Source organism: Lipotes vexillifer, unplaced genomic scaffold (genome assembly GCF_000442215.2).
Source record: "Lipotes vexillifer unplaced genomic scaffold, Lipotes_vexillifer_v1.1 scaffold1824, whole genome shotgun sequence".
Taxonomy (NCBI): Eukaryota; Metazoa; Chordata; class Mammalia; order Artiodactyla; family Lipotidae; genus Lipotes; species Lipotes vexillifer.
The window spans coordinates 385,758-403,456 of NW_006789288.1; the positions used below are offsets into that span (position 1 = coordinate 385,758).

A 17,699-nucleotide genomic window follows, 5' to 3' on the forward strand; every position below is an offset into this window, starting at 1 on the left:
TTTCTCTTTCTGACTTACTTCACTCTGTATGACAGACTCTAGGTCCATCCACCTCACTACAAATAACTCAATTTCATTTCTTTTTATGGCTGAGTAATATTCCATTGTCTATATGTGCCACATCTTCTTTATCCATTCATCCAATGATGGACACTTAGGTTGCTTCCATATCCTGGCTGTTGTAAATAGAGCTGCAATGAACATTTTGGTACATGACTCTTTTTGAATTATGGTTTTCTCAGGGTATATGCCCAGTTCTGGGATTGCTGGGTCGTATGGTAGTTCTATTTGTAGTTTTTTAAGGAAGCTCCATACTGTTCTCCATAGTGGCTGTATCAATTTACATTCCCACCAACAGTGCAAGAGTGTTCCCTTTTTCTCCACACCCTCTCCAGCATTTATTGTTTCTAGATTTTTTGATGATGGCCATTCTGACCGGTGTGAGATGATATCTCATTGTAGTTTTGATTTGCATATCTCTAATGATTAATGATGTCGATCATTCTTTCATGTGTTTGTTGGCAATCTGTATATCTTCTTCAGAGAAATGTCTATTTAGGTCTTCTGCCCATTTTGGATTGGGTTGTTTGTTTTTTTGTTATTGAGCTGCATGAGCTGCTTGTCAATTTTGTAGATTGATCCTTTGTCAGTTGCTTCATTTGCAAATATTTTCTCCCATTCTGAGGGTTGTCTTTTGGTCTTGTTTATGGTTTCCTTTGCTGTGCAAAGGTTTTAAGTTTCATTAGGTCCCATTTGTTTATTTTTGTTTTTATTTCCATTTCCCTAGGAAGTGGGTCATAAAGGATCTTGCTGCGATTTATGTCATACAGTGTTCTGCCTATGTTTTCCTCTAAGAGTTTGATAGTGTCTGGCCTTACATTTAGGCCTTTAATCCATTTTGAGTTTATTTTTGTGTATGGTGTTACAGAGTGTTCTAATTTCAGCCTTTTACATGTAGCTGTCCAGTTTTCCCAGCACCACTTATTGAAGAGACTGTCTTTTCTCCATCGTATATCCTTGCCTCCTTTGTCATAGATTAGTTGACCATAGGTGTGTGGGTTTATCTCTGGGCTTTCTATCTTATTCCATTGATCTCTATTTCTGTTTTTGTGTGCCAGTAATATTGTCTTGATTACTGTAGCTTTGCAGTGTAGTCTGAAGTCAGGGAGTCTGATTCCTCCAGCTCCATGTTTTTCCCTCCAGACTGCTTTGGCTATTCGGGGTCTTTTGTGTCTCCATACAAATTTTAAGATTTTTTGCTCTAGTTCCGTAAAAACTGCCATTGGTAATTTGATAGGGATTGCATTGAATCGGTAGATTGCTTTGGGTAGAATAGTCATTTTCACAATATTGATTCTTCCAATCCAAGAACATGGTATATCCCTCCATCTGTTGGTATCATCTTTAATTTCTTTCATCAGTGTCTTATAGTTTTCTGCATACAGGTATTTTGTCTCCCTAGGTAGGTTTATTCCTAGGCATTTTATTCTTTTTGTTGCAGTGGTAAATGGGAGTGTTTCCTTAATTTCTCTTTCAGATTTTTCATCATTAGTGTATAGGAATGCAAGAGATTTCTGTGCATTAATTTGTATTCTGCAACGTTACCAAATTCATTGATTAGCTCTAGTAGTTTTCTGGTGGCATCTTTAGGGTTCTCTATGTATAGTATCATGTCATCTGCAAACAGTGACAGTTTTACTTCTTCTTTTCCAATTTGGATTCCTTTTATTTCTTTTTCTTCTCTGATTGCCGTGGCTAGGACTTCCAAAACTATGTTGAATAATAGTGGTGAGAGTAGACATCCTTGTCTTGTTCCTGATCTTAGAGGAAATGCTTTCAGTTTTTCACCATTGAGAATGATGTTTGCTGTGGTTTTGTCATATATGGCCTTTATTATGTTGAGGTAGGTTCCCTCTATGCCTACTTTCTGGAGAGTTTTTATCATAAATGGGTGTTGAATTTTGTCAAAAGCTTTTTCTGCATCTATTGAGATGATCATATGGTTTTTATTCTTCAATTTGTTAATATGGTGTATCACACTGATTGATTTGTGTATATTGAAGAATCCTTGCATCCCTGGGATAAATCTCACTTGATCATGGTGTATGATCCTTTTAATGTATTGTTGGATTCTGTTTGCTAGTATTCTGTTGAGGATTTTTGCATCTATATTCATCAGTGATATTGGTCTGTAATTTTCTTTTTTTGTAGTATCTTTGTCTGGTTTTGGTATCAGGGTGATGGTGGCCTCATAGAATGAGTTTGGGAGTATTCCTTCCTCTGCAATTTGTTGGAAGAGTTTGAGAGGGATGGGTGTTAGCTTTTCTCTAAATGTTTGATAGAATTCACCTGTGAAGCCATCTGGTCCTGGACTTCTGTTTGTTGGAAGATTTTTAATCACAGTTTCAATTTCATTACTTGTGATTTGTCTGTTTACATTTTCTATTTCTTCCTGGTTCAGTCTTGGAAGGTTATACCTTTCTAAGAATTTGTCCATTTCTCCCAGGTTGTCCATTTTATTGGCATAGAGTTGCTTGTAGTAGTCTCTTAGGATGCTTTGCATTTCTGCGGTGTCTGTTGTAACTTCTCCTTTTTCATTTCTAATTTTATTGATTTGGGTCCTCTCGCTCTTTTTCTTGATGAGTCTGGCTAATGATTTATCAATTTTGTTTATCTTCTCAAGGAACCAGCTTTTAGTTTTATTGATCTTTGCTATTGTTTTCTTTGTTTCTATATCATTTGTTTCTGCTCTGATCCTTATGATTTCTTTCCTTTTGCTAACTTTGGGTGTTATTTGTTCTTCTTTCTCTAGTTCCTTTAGGTGTAAGGTTAGATTGTTCATATGAGATTTTTCTTGTTTCTTGAGGTAGGCTTGTATAGCTATAAACTTACCTCTTAGAACTGCTTTTGCTGCATTGCATAGGTTTTGGATCGTCGTGTTTTCATTGTCATTTGTCTCTAGGTATTTTTTGATTTCCTCTTTGATTTCTTCAGTGATCTCTTGGTCTTTTACTAACGTATTGTTTAGCCTCCATGTGTTTGTGTTTTTTTTACATTTTTTTCCCTGTAATTCATTTCTAATCTCATAGCATTGTGGTCAGAAAAGATGCTTGATATGATTTCAATTTTCTGAAATTTACTGAGGCTTGATTTGTGACCCAAGATGTGATCTATCCTGGAGAATGTTCCATGCGCACGTGAGAAAAAAGTGTATTCTGCTGTTTCTGGATGGAATGTCCTATAAATATCAATTAAATCTGTTGGTCTATTGTGTCATTTAAAGCTTCTGTTTCCTTATTTATTTTCATTTTGGATGATCTGTCCATAGGTGTAAGTGAGGTATTAAAGTCCCCCACTATTATTGTGTTACTGTCGATTTCCTCTTTTATAGCTGTTAGCAGTTGCCTTATGTACTGAGGTGCTCCTATTATGGGTGCATATATATTTATAATTATTATATCTTCTTGGATTGATCCCTTGATCATTATGTAGTGTCCTTCCTTGTCTCTTGTAACATTCTTTATTTTAAAGTCTGTTTTTTCTGATATGAGTATAGCTACTCCAGCTTTCTTTTGATTTCCATTTGCATGGAATATCTTTTTCCATCCCCTCACTTTCAGTCTGTATGTGTCCTTAGGTCTGAAGTGGGTCTCTTGTAGACAGCATATAGATGGGTCTTGTTTTTGTATCCATTCAGCAAGCCTGTGTCTTTTGGTTGGAGCATTTAATCCATTCACATTTAAGGTAATTATCAATATATATGTTCCTATGACCATTTTCTTAATTGTTTTGGGTTTGTTTTTGTAGGTCCTTTTCTTTTCTTGTGTTTCCTACTTAGAGAAGATCCTTATCATTTGTTGTAGAGCTGGTTTGGTGGTGCTGAATTCTCTTAGCTTTTGCTTGTCTGTAAAGCTTTTGATTTCTCCATTGAATCTGAATGAGATCCTTGCAGGGTAGAGTAATCTTGGCTGTAGGTTCTTCCCTTTTATCACTTTAAGTATATCATGCCACTTCCTTCTGGCTTGTAGAGTTTCTGCTGAGAAATCAGCTGTTAACCTTATGGGAGTTCCCTTGTATGTCATTTGTCGTTTTTCCCTTGCTGCTTTCAGTAATTTTTCTTTGTCTTTAATTTTTGCCAATTTGATTACTATGTGTCTCGGCATGTTTCTCCTTGGGTTTATCCTGTATAGGACTCACTGTGCTTCCTGGACTTGGGTGGCTATTTCCTTTCCCATGTTAGGGAAGTTTTCTACTATAATCTCTTCAAATATTTTCTCTGGTCCTTTCTCTCTTCTCCTTCTGGGACCCCTATAATGCGAATGTTGTTGTGTTTAAAGTTGTCCCAGAGGTCTCTTAGGCTGTCTTCATTTCTTTTCATTCTTTTTTCTTTATTCTGTTCTACAGCAGTGAATTCCACCATTCTGTCTTCTAGGTCACTTATCCGTTCTTCTGCCTCAGTTATTCTGCTATTGATTCCTTCTAATGTAGTGTTCATTTCAGTTATTGTATGGTTCATCTCTGTTTGTTTGTTGTTTAATTCTTCTAGGTCTTTGTTAAGCATTTCTTGCATCTTCTCGATCTTTGCCTCCATTCTTTTTCCGAGGTCCTGGATCATCTTCACTATCATTATTCTGAATTCTTCTTCTGGAAGGTTGCCTATCTCCACTTCATTTCATTGTTTTTCTGGGATTTTATGTTGTTCCTTCATCTGGTACATAGCCCTCTGCCTTTTCATCTTGTCTATCTTTCTGTGAAGGTGGTTTTTGTTCCACGGGCTGTAGGATTGTAGTTCTTCTTCCTTCTGCTGTCTGCCCTCTGGTGGATGAGGCTATCTAAGAGGCTTGTGCAAGTTTCCTGATGGGAGGGACTGTTACTCTGGTGGGCAGAGGTCAGTAAAACTTTAATCCACTTGACTGCTGATGGGTGGGGCCGGGTTCCCTCCCTGTTGGTTGTTTGGCCTGAGGCAACCCAACACTGGAGCCTACCTGGGCTCTTTGCTGGTGCTAATGACGGACTCTGGGAGGGCTCACACCAAGGAGTACTTCCCAGAACTTCTGCTGCCAGTGTCCCTGTCCCCATGGTGAGCCACAGCCACCGCCCACCTCTGCAGGAGACCCTCCAACACTAGCAGGTAGGTCTGGTTCAGTCTCCCCTGGGGTCACTGCTCCTTCCCCTGGGTCCCGATGCATACACTACTTTGTGTGTGCCCTCCAAGAGTGGAGTCTCTGTTTCCCCCAGTCCTGTCGAAGTCCTGCAGTCAAATCCCACTAGACTTCAAAGTCTGATTCTCTAGGAATTCCTCCTCCCATTGCCAGACCCCCATGTTGGGAAGCGTGACGTGGGGCTCAGAACCTTCACTCCAGTGGGTGGACTTCTGTGGTATAAGTGTTCTCCAGTCTGTGAGTCACGCACCCAGCAGTTATGGGATTTGATTTTACTGTGATTGCGCCCCTCCTACTGTCTCATTTTGGCTTCTTCTTTGTATTTGGATGTGGGGTACCTTTTTTGGTGAGTTCCAGTGTCTTCCGTCAATGATTGTCCAGCAGCTAGTTGTGATTCTGGTGTTCTCACAAGAGGGAGTGAGAGCATGTCCTTCTACTCCGTCTTCTTGGTTCCTCCTTCTCCTATTACCTTCATGTCTTCATTTCAAATGGTTTTGAGATGGAGGTAAAGGGTGCAATTTGTGCTTGACCCAACATCTTGAATGAAATTTCTATAGAGTTTTAACCAGCACTAAAGAATGTGTGAACATTTTTACCACCATTAAATGACATTCACTCAAAAGCAGAATCTTTGCATTCAAAGTCATTGTAAAGAGAAGATGTGGTACATATATATAATGGAATATTACTCAGCCATAAAAAGGAATGACACTGGGTCATTTGTAGAGATGTGGATGGACCTAGAGTCTGTCATACAGAGTGAAGTAAGTCAGAAAGAGAAAAACAAATATCGTATATTAACACATATATGTGGGATCTAGAAAAATGGTACAGATGAACCTATTTCCAGGGTAGGAATAGAGACACAGATATAGAGAACAGACATGTGGACAAAGAGGGCGAAAGGGAGGGTGGGACAAACTGGGAGATTAGGATTGACATATATACACTATCATGTGTAAAATAGATAGCTAGTGGGAACCTGCTGTGTAGCACAGGGAGCTCAGCTCGGTGCTCTGTGATGACCTATGGGTGGGAAGGGGGGTGAGGGAGGTCCAAGAGGGGATATATGTATACACATAGCTGATTCACTTCGCTGTACAGCAGAAACTAACACAACATTGTAAAGCAATTATACTCCAATAAAAATGTCATTGTAAAGGTTAATATATTTGTTGTACAATTTACTATGAAACACTTTTGTTAAAAGGATGCTTTTAAGTTGATTTTCAAAGATTTTTCTCTCAGTTTTGTAGTCGGTGCAGTCTCTCCTGCTGTTGTTGTCCCTTCCATGCTACATTTGCAAGAAAAGGGATATGGTTTTGAGAAAGGCATTCCAACCTTATTAATAGCTGCCAGCAGTTTGGATGACATCGTGGCTATCACTGGATTCAATACATGCTTGAGCATAGTCTTCTCCTCAGGTAAACAAAAAAATACAACAGCTACCGTATAATTCATTGCTTTTTTTGTTCTTTAAACAAGGTTTGTGGCTTTGCCTCTGCATTTATTAATGAAGACTTTTCTGTGTAACATCTTTTTATTCTTCATAGACAGCTCATTCTAGACCAGAGAAGGAATTTCAATGGGTTAAGATACCACTACTTAACACAAATGATTTCCTTTTAATAACTAAATATTCCAATTAATTTGATAGCCCATATCATTACCATTTATCTGTTCTTGTTGCTTTGGAATTTTATCACAGTTTTCAATAGAAAAATTTAGGCAGCAATATTATTAGTACTACTAATATATCGAACAGATATTTTGGAGATGTACCTTTCTGACCATCACTATAAATAACTGCTCTGTTTCTAAGCCAACTTAAATATATAGGGTGTGGACAAGTGTGTGTCTTTTTGGTAGTGATGGGACAAGATCCTGCAACAATTCTAAATCCCAAGGTGATATTTGGTCTTGAATGTCACTTGGCAGAAATTGTGAAAGTAAACATTCCACATTTAATAATGCGTTAATTATCTGCCAGTGTTCGAAGTTCAATATTCTGTATTATTTTATTTATTTATTTATTTATTTATTTGCTGTACGCGGGCCTCTCACTGTTGTGGCCTCTCCCATTGTGGAGCACAGGCTCCGGACGCGCAGGCTCAGCGGCCATGGCTCACGGGCCCAGCCGCTTCGCGGCATGTGGGATCTTCCCAGACCGGGTCACGAACCCGTGTCCCCTGCATCGGCAGGCGGACTCTCAACCACCGCGCCACCAGGGAAGCCCAATATTCTGTATTATTAAAGCACCAAAACATTTTAAAGCTGAGAAGTTATATATATAGTTTCTCTTAAAATCATAAGATGTAAATGAGTAAGAAGGAAAAAAGGGAAAATATAGAAATAAAGTCTGTAGTAGTTATACCCCTGGGAATAATAATTGTGAATCTTTTGATGTAAATTCACCCAGACTTCTCCTTTTCTCCCCCATCCCCATCTATCTCTAGCTCTTTCTCTCCCTCCCAATATTCTTATAAAATTATTGAATAGTAACTGTACTTTCTTATAACCTGAGTTGTTTTGCATTTACCTGTGTATTGCAAACATGGTCCTTTTCAGTAAATATTTCTGTGACATTTGTAATGGTTTCATAGTATTCAATTGGCTGCATCATGATTACGTAACATGTTGAAAATTGAGGTTGACACCAATATTTACTATTAAAATAATGCTTGGTTGAACATCTTACAGCTAAATAGTTATACCTAATCTTAATATTTTCTTAATCTTTTTAAATACTTTTTAAAACATTTTTTATTTTTTGCTGTGTTGGGTCGTTTTTGTGCACAAGCTTTTCTCTAGTTGTGGCGAGCAGGGGCTACTCTTCATTGCAGTGCGTGGGCTTCTCATTGAGGTGCCTTCTCCTGTTGCAGAGCATGGGCTCTAGGCACCTGTGCTTCAGTAGTTGTGGCTCACAGGCTCAGTAGTTGTGGCACACGGGCTTAGTTGCTCTGCGGCGTATGGAATCCTCCTGGACCAGGGACTGAACGCGTGTCCCCTGCATTGGCAGGCAGATTCTTAACCACTGCGCCACCAGGGAAGTCCCAATATTTTCTTAATCTTAAAAGAGAAAGTATTGAGTTAAAAACTATATAACATTCTAAGATTTTTGAAATATATTGCCACAATATCTTGTCCTACCAGGGTGCACAAGCGTGCCACTTTCTCTTCACCTCCTTCAAAATTAGGTATTTGCTAGTCCTTTTTAGCTTTAGCTAATTTGACAGGTGAAGAGTGAGGTCTCTTTAAATGAAGTGCTTTGAATACTAGTGATGTTAAACAAATGTTCGTGTTTATTGGCCATTAGCATTTTGGAATGTTTAATAGATTGCTTTTCTTGAATGATTTTGCCTATATCCTATAGGTGTGTTCATCATTTGTTCTTTTGATTTGTTAAGATTCTGCACAAAATTGATAACCATTTGTTTTATATGCTATGGTTTTTGTAATTTGACTTTTAACCTTATCTCTTTTCTGCCATTCAGAAGTCCTAAATTTTTTATTGTCAGATCTGGCCACCTTTTCCTTCATGACTGGTATCAGTCATTCTTTCAAAAAATATTTTTTGTGCTCCTCTTCCATTGTACCAGCTACTGTATCAAACACTGAGGATCAACAGTGAACAACAATATTAGTTTTTATTGAGTAATTGCTTTGTACTTGCTGTAAGTTCTGTAGATGTTTTGACTCAAGAGTCACAATAGTGCCATGCTCATTCTGCAGATAAGGAAACTAAGGAACAGAGGATAAGTAATGTGCTCAAAGTCACGGATCTAATAAGTAGGGGAACCAAGATGTAAACCTAGCAGTCTGACCCCAGCCCCACACTTTTAGCTACTATTCTATCCTGCCTCCCGACACAGGAGACAGAGAAGACCACATGGCCAATGGTCTCAAGGGGTTTATATTAAACTAATAATTACAGATGTAATAAATATTACATAGCATAAGATGCTAGGGGAACATGCTACAGGAGACCAAACCTAATTTGAGGAGGCCAAAAAAGTGGAAACCAAGCAGGTACATATGCTTAAAAATCCTCCTCCACCACATAACTATGTAAACTGTCTCCTAAAAGTTTAAGGACTTTTAAAGTTTTATTTTATACATTAGATCTTCAAAGCATCTATATTTTGGAATATAGTAGATATTGAGATCTAACCTTACCTTCCAGGTCAATTGGCCCTTTTACCATTATGTAATGTCCTTCTTTACGTCTTGTGACAGTATTTGACCTAAAGTCTATTTGTCTGATATAAGTATGACCACCCCTGCTCTCTTTGGGGTACCGTTTGCATGGAATATCTTTTTCCGTCCTTAAAGTTTACAGCAATCTGTTTTAAAATGATAACAACTTCAATTGCATACAAAAGCTCTACTCCTCTACTCCTTTACCTCTCAGCCTCCTCACTTTATGTTATCAGTGTCACAAATTACATTTTTTATATCATGTATCCATTAACATAGTTTTACAGTTATCTTTTGTGCTTTTTTTTTTTTTTTTTTTTTTTGCGGTATGCGGGCCTCTCACTGTTGTGGCCTCTCCCGTTGCGGAGCACAGGCTCCGGACGCGCAGGATCAGCGGCCATGGCTCACGGGCCCAGCCGCTCCGCGGCATGTGGGATCTTCCCGGACCGGGGCACAAACCCGTGTCCCCTGCATCTGCAGGCAGACTCTCAACCACTGCTCCACCAGGGAAGCCCTGTGCTTTTATCTTAAATTCCACAATAGAATTAAAAGTGATTTCCTTACCACCATTACGGTATTACAGGATTCTGAATTCATCTATTTACCTTTACTGGAGGTTTATATTTAATGCTTTTGTGTTGCTGTCTAACATCCTTTTATTTCCACTTTAAGGATTCCCTTTAACATTTCTTGTTAGGCAGGTCTAGTGGTGATGAACTCCATCAGCCTTTGTTTATCTGAGGAAGTCTTAATTTTGTCTTCACTTTGAAGGACAATTTTGTGGGATAGTATTCTTGGGTGGCATTTTTTTTTCTTTCAACATTCTGAATACATCATCCTACCTTCTTATAAGGTTCCTGCTGTGTAAGCCTCTGATAATTTTATGGGCGCTCTCTTATATATGATGTGTTGCTTTTCTCCTGCTGTAATTTTTTAAATGAGCAGAAAGCCTTTCGGACTGTATATTGTTGTTAAATGGGTGTCTCTGTAGGGGGTCAAGGTTCTCGGGTTCCCATTCTACCTTCTTACTGTTGTCATCCTCCACTTCTATTATTTTTAATGGGAAAATAGTTCTAAAATATGTATATTTACATACCTTATTGAGTTGAATACACAGAGCATAGCTGAACTTTTTTGTGTGACTCTGGATATTTTTAAAAACGTATTACAATAAACTACATGTATCCATGAGACATTATATTGAAAAATCAGTTGATCCTTGAATATTCCTAGGATTGACCCTGGGTTTAATCTTTTTTTTTAATGTTGTCGTTGTTGTTATTAAATTACCCTTTTTATGTTTAACTCATTTGTTTATCATAACAGAATATCAGAGGAAAACATTACCAACCATGTGCTAGGTGCCGGAGGTTCTCCTTTGCCAGTCTCTGTGCATACTCCTACCTCACCTGGTCTTTTAGGTTGGGTGTGTAAGGGGAGCACATTGTGGCTTATTACTGCTTTGTTTTCTGGCCTATTTATTCAATGAACATTTCTGAGTTGTGTATATGTATTAAATCATTGGAGAGTACATATTCAATTTATCAAGTAGATGTGTATATGTTTTCATGTGTTTGAACATTAAAGGTCCATTTTTGTATGTTTATTCTATGATACATACCTTTCTTTATGAATCTTTATGATTTTCCGATGTGTTGGGTATGTGAAAATACTTCTCGATGAAATGATTTTCTTATTGTGTGCCCTTACAGGTGGTGTACTTAGCAACCTCCTGTCTGCTTTTCGGGATGTACTTGTTGGTGTGCTGGTAGGAATTGTTTTGGGAATGTTTGCTCGGTATTTTCCAAGTAGAGATCAGGTAAATAAAAAATAATCTATTGTTTGGAAGTACAGTATTTCTTTCAAAAGACATTTCTTTCAAAAATTTGAACTTTTAGAAGATCCACGAAATAATACATTTAATATTTAGTTCTCTTTCTCCAAAAGAGGCCTCCAGTGCCTACTCTGCTTAAAACTGAGCACAGTTGTGATTGATCCAGGTCAGTGGCCCTAACTGAAGTCCCTGCTTCCTGATTAGGCAAATAAGGAATATCAGAAAAATGTACTTAATTCAGAGTACCTTCTCCGTTCCATCCCACTCCTTTCTTCATTAAATTGCCTGTTGACTCCTGACATTTTTTAAAAAATCTTTTTCCCTCAAACTTTACGTTGAACATTTTTGGAGAAATATATTCCCATTTATCTCTGCGTATTTTCTGACTTAAATTCACTCCCTCTCCTTTTGACCAAGGAAACATTATCAGGCTCAACCCTTTCCTGCCCTGAAGGATATGCCATTACTCTTAGATTTCTGTAACTTCCATCTTAATTTCCGCGCAGTTATTGTCTTAGCTAAAAAGATATTCAGACATTTATTTTTAAGAATTCTTTGGATACGTTATATGAAGCTACAGGTTATATGGGTCTCTTTTCTTTCCTTCTTCTCTTACAGTTAAAGTATTATAACCATTTTACTGACATTAGTATCAGAGATATGGCAGAAGATGAAACTCAGTAATTGCAAATTTTGTCACTTGATACCAAGTTTGCTAAAATATGTGGTGAGAAAGTCAAAATTTTAGACATTATTTTATACAACATATGAAGACATGGTATCAAAGGGTCAGTAATAAATGATAGATAATATGATAATTGTATTATATATTTAACATAAATTAATTTCCAAATATCTATCAAATTCTAGGGAAAACTTGCAGTGAAGAGAGCATTTCTTATCTTGAGTATGTGTGTTTCTGCTGCCTTAGGCAGCCATCGCATTGGTTTGCATGCAGCTGGAGGATTATGCACACTAGTATTGAGTTTCATTGCAGGGACGAGTTGGTCCAAAGAAAAGGTGAATATTTTTAATACACCATTTTTTAAAAGAGAAAATAACTGCATTTTTTTTACATCTATAATGGACATTTTAGGAAATCGCGCTCTAGTTGAAAGATGTTCCATAAGTTTGTATCTTCAAGGAAGTGAATGTCAAGAAAATAAAATATTTAGAAGAAGGACTAAAACTCAATCAGAAGTTGAGTTATCACATCAGGCGCCTCTCTTTTTCCCAAGTTTAATGCAACATGATTATATAACTTTTATTGATTTAATTATTTTATTTATTAAAATTTTAGTTAGACAATTAATACATGCAAATATGCTCATAAAATATTAAAACAGTAAGAAGGGGACTTCCCTGGTGGTGCAGTGGTTAAGAATCCGTCTGCTAATGCAGGGGACATGGATTCGAGCCCTGGTCCGGGAAGATCCCACATGCCGCTGAGCAACAAAGCCCATGCGCCACAACTACTGAGCCTGCACACCACAACTACTGAGCCTGCGTGCCACAACTACTGAAGCCCACGCACCTAGAGCCTGTGCTCCGCAACAGGAGAAGCCACCGCAATGAGAAGCCTGCTCACCACAACGAAGAGTAGCACCCGCTCACCTCAACTAAAAGAAAGCCCGCACGCAGCAAGGAAGACCCAATGCAGCCAAATAAAAATAAATAAATAAAAAATGTATTTTTAAAATAATAATAAATAAATAAATAAATAAAACAGTAAGAAGGCCCACATATGGAATACAATGTAAAAGACTCCCTTTCCCCCACCATTGCCAAATATCAAATCCCCTTCCCAGATCACTTCTTCTAATCACTCCTCTATCTGTAGACAGATCACTTCCATGTTTTGTTATTACAAATAGTACTTCCATGAACAATCCTATTCATGTGTGGTTTTGCAAATGTATGAGTACTTCTGAAGGAATAGGTTTCTAGAAGTGGAATGGCTGGATTTAGAAATTGTACATTTCTATTTTGATGGGTACTGCCAAATTATCCCTTATAAGGATTTTATTTACACTGTTTACTACCAGCGGTGTAGGAGAGTCTCTAATACCTAAACCCATCAACAGTCTTCGGTATTATCAATTTTTTTTCTTTTTTAACAATCTGATGGGTAAGAAACTATATTACATTGTTATTCTTTATTTATATTTCTCTGATTAGTAGTGGAGTAAGCTTCTATCCATATATTCTTTTATAACTACTTATTCATATTCTTTGCCCATTTTTTAATTGGTTTATTAGCCTTTTTGTTCCTAAATTATAGTTCCTTTATATGTTAGGGCTACAAATTCTTTGTTGTCTACATGTTGCATGTGATTTTTGCTTATCTTCAACTTTTTTTATGATGTCTTTTGTATGGCAGTAAAATTTCCTATAGTCAAATCTGTCAGTTTTTCCTTTTTGTTTTGGGTTCTGCATCTTGTTTAAGAAAGATTTTTTTCATCAAAGATTATGAGATTATAAACATTATAACATCTTATATATTATCATCTAATACTTTGCTAGTTTGTTTTGTTTTGCATTTAGTTCTTTAATCGATCTGGAATCTATTTTTGTGAATGATGTGAGGTAAGGATGTACATGTGTGTTTATATATATATGTATTCATAGACATACATATATATATACATACATATAATATATATGCATATGAATTGTATCGTCTATTTTTGCCAAAGTATTTATTGATTAATCCATTAATTATTCAATGACGTTTTAAGTGTCTCTCTTAACATGTGCTAAACTCCTATATATATATATATATGTATATATAAATTTACTTCTGGAATCTATTTAAACTTATCTATTTCTATGCCAATACCACTCTATTTTTTTTTTTTTTTTTTTTTTTTTTTTTTTTTGCTGTATGTGGGCCTCTCGCTGTTGTGGCCTCCCCCGTTGCGGAGCACAGGCTCCGAGTGCGCAGGCTCAGCGGCCATGGCTCATGGGCCCAGCTGCTCTGCGGCATGTGGGATCTTCCCGGACCGGGGCACGAACCCGTGTCCCCTGCATCGGCAGCTGGACTCTCAACCACTGAGCCACCAGGGAAGCCCAATACCACTCTATTTTAAATCACTGTAGTTTTATGTCTCAAAATCTATATAGAAGATTCCCCCTTATTATACCTATTTTTAAATTATTTCTTGGCTGTTCCTGCCCATATTCTTTCTTTGATAAATTTTAGAATCAGCTTGAGAACTTCCCTATCCAAAAATCATATGGGCATTTTGTTTAGTATTCTGATAGATTCATAATTATAAGAGAAATTAAATCACTAATAATAAATTACAAATAAATGAAAACTACTAGTTTTTTTACATGATAAAGGAAATCAAAAAGTAAAGAATAAATAGATTTTAAAGATTAAAAGTAACAACTAGGATAATGTGCTACAAAGAAGGAAGAGTAATATTGGTTTACCTTTGTTACTTCCTTTTTTAAACTTACTTTTTTTTTTTTTTTTTTTTTTTTTTTTCTGTCTCAAAAAACCTATATAAACTGTGTCTTGACTTCTAAGGGGCAGAACAGTTCTCAGAGCTTTCTGACATGTTCTTCCTGGGTTAAAATCCTCAAATTTGGCTCAAATAAAATTCCCCTGCATCGGCTGGCGGATTCTCAACCACTGCGCCACCAGGGAAGCCCCTAAACTTACTTTTATAAACGGCAACTAGAAAACCTAGTCATAAGGGGAGTAGTTATGAAGATACTTTATGCCTCAGGATATTAAAGTTTTATGTATCTCCACCTGTAAAAAAAGATAAACCCAGACTGAGACTAAAATCTCTTCATTCAAATTCCTGGAAAAGAGCCAGAGTACTGTTGTGTCACTAGGGGCATTTCCTATAACCATGTAATTGTGGAAGCAGAACTGGGGGGATTCATTCCCAGAAAGGGAAGCCAGGCAGGCAATCAAGTTAGAATCTATTAAATGTTTTGGTTTGCTTTTAAGGAGAAAATAACTTTGATGTTTTCAATATGGCTCCTTTGGAAGCAGGCCTAACAGATTTTCAGAATTCTTTTCCTAGTTGTTTAGGACCTATCAGGATTCACTTTCATGGGATTTGGTCCCAGGATAATTTTTAGTGGAGGTCTTCCCAATGCATTTTTGAGAGCTGAAATGTCTGAATGATCTTGAGTATGTTCTCATCATGTAGTTCTATCTCTGTTCAGTTGCCTTACAAACAAAAGGTAGAACTCTTCCTGTACCATCAGAACATGTGTGGAACTTCAAAGACCTTACTTGTTCCATGACAGAATTACCAAATAATATTTTTATTTTATTGCTTTGTAGATTTCTTTTAATCAAATTCTACCTAAGTGTTTGTATAAAAGAATTAACCTACTCATTTAATTTTTATTGTTTTAACATTTCTTCTACAAATAAAATACCTTAAGTTTATTAGATGTCAAGAGAGACTTTAAACTTCTGAAATGCAAATACTTATATGTGTCACAATAACTGAAAATGTATTACCCTTTTCTACAGATTAGAGTCCAAAAAATTATTGGAACTGCATGGAATATTTTTCAACCTCTTCTTTTCGGTTTGGTTGGAGCAGAAGTGTCTGTCACATCTCTTAAATCAAATGCTATTGGTAAGAATGATTAGAGGCACAAAAATATAAGATTTGAAAATATTTAAGAAAAATTTGAATTATTTTCATTTACAACATGTCTTTGACTGCTACAAGGACTTTCTTCAGAAGCACATGTTGTAACATACATTTGTTCTTCCTTTATACTGTGCGCTCTTTGTAACCAAGGACGACCCTGAATATCTTCCCTGAGTGATCTGAGGAAATTGAGATTAGAAATTTTTCTGAGGGGAAATATTGGATACCATTAGCACCTTTTGAATACTTTCATTTATAGTAAAAGTTCAACGTCTGTTAGCTCAGAATTAAATAAATGTAATTTATCTTATTTGTCATCATACCTCCACCATCATATTATCTCTTGCACTTTACATAGAAGCCTCAGTCATATTTGTATTTTTATGATTATTGTTTTTACTTAAAAAAATAAAGATATACAGAGACACTAGCCCTAAAATGCTTTGAACCCATTTACAAATCATATCTCTAGGCATAAAGAACCACTATTTCCCAAATATTGTGTTATTTCTGTTTGTTTTTATCTGTTGTAGGCATTTGTGTTGTTACACTGAGTTTGGCACTATTGGTTCGAATTTCTTTTACATTTGTATTGATGTCTTTTGCTGGTTTTAATTTTAAGGAGAAAATATTTATTGCTTTGTCGTGGATGCCCAAAGCTACAGTCCAAGTAAGAACATATTAAGTCATTCTAATTATTTTAATGTTGATTTTTTTAAAAAAATCTAAATGGAAAAAACATCCAGTCACAAAATATGGGCCATTAATCTTACTTTTAAAATGTTTGATTGATCATAACTACTCATTAAAATTAATGTAATCTTTAAGAAACTCACTTTTAAAAGCAATTTTTCTGATATTGAAAACTGTGCTTTTAATGACAAATACTTCCTAAACTTACAAAAACATTTTTATATTTTCCCAAGATATAAAATAAGAGTATATCTGAATGTGCTGAAAAGGGCACATCATTACTTCTGGGTGTTCCTGCCAAATACACGTAACGTCAATCTTATCATGAGAAAACATTAGACAAAAGCAAAGTGAGAGACAGTGTGCAAAATAATTGACCAGTACTCTTCAAAAGTGTCAAGGTCATGTAAGACAAAGACAGACTAAGGATCTGTCTCCCATAAAAGGAGACCAAGGAAACACTAAATGCAGTGGATTTAGTTCAGGCATTGGCTCCTGGTCCACAAAAAAGGACATTAGTTGGACAGTTGTTGAAATCTGAATGAGGTCTCTAGATTAGTGTTTGTGTGTGTATATATATATATAATATATATTATATCAGTGTTAATTTTCTGATTTTTGGTTATTGTACTGTGGTCATACAAGAGTTAACATTTGGGAAATCTGGATGAAGGGTATATAGAAAGTCTTTGTATTACTTTTACAACTTATTTGTGAGTCCAAAATCACATGAGAAGCCCCTGAAAGTGAATGAACTTGGGGGTGGGGGGGAGGGAGCAGCAACTTTGTGCATGGGGAGGGGCTGGTTTTGGGGCTGCAGGATGCTCTGAGGAGCGCTTTTCCTTTAGGTATCAGAGTGTGAGGTGGCAGATTTGCATTATATTTAAAACATTGTTTAAATCTTAAAAAAAAAAAAACATCTTTTTTTGATTATAAAGAAAAAGAGTATATCTGAAAATTGGAATTTTGCTGCATATTGTAGAGCTAAGTGTTACGATTTTAAACTAGAGACATGCTGATTCTTTTTAAAATATATCTTTCCTATGCCTGCCACCTACTCTACCATACATGAATGCACATATATTATTTTTAATTATATATTTAATTTGTATTTGATTCTCCCCACTAGATTATATAGGAAGGATAGGAACAGTGCTTGTTTCTTCTGTTATTCTCTTTCCC

General features: G+C 36.5%; 1 protein-coding gene across 1 annotated transcript in view; it reads left to right on the forward strand.

Annotated features, from left to right (window-relative positions):
* SLC9B1 (solute carrier family 9 member B1) overlaps positions 1-17,699 on the forward strand; it is a 48,633-nt gene that overhangs the window by 29,892 nt on the left and 1,042 nt on the right. Inside the window, exons 6-10 of the mRNA XM_007462463.1 lie at positions 6,411-6,586; positions 11,072-11,178; positions 12,064-12,213; positions 15,698-15,806; positions 16,358-16,494. Of these exons, the coding sequence (XP_007462525.1) occupies positions 6,411-6,586; positions 11,072-11,178; positions 12,064-12,213; positions 15,698-15,806; positions 16,358-16,494 (679 nt within the window). The remainder of the gene's footprint in view (positions 1-6,410; positions 6,587-11,071; positions 11,179-12,063; positions 12,214-15,697; positions 15,807-16,357; positions 16,495-17,699) is intronic.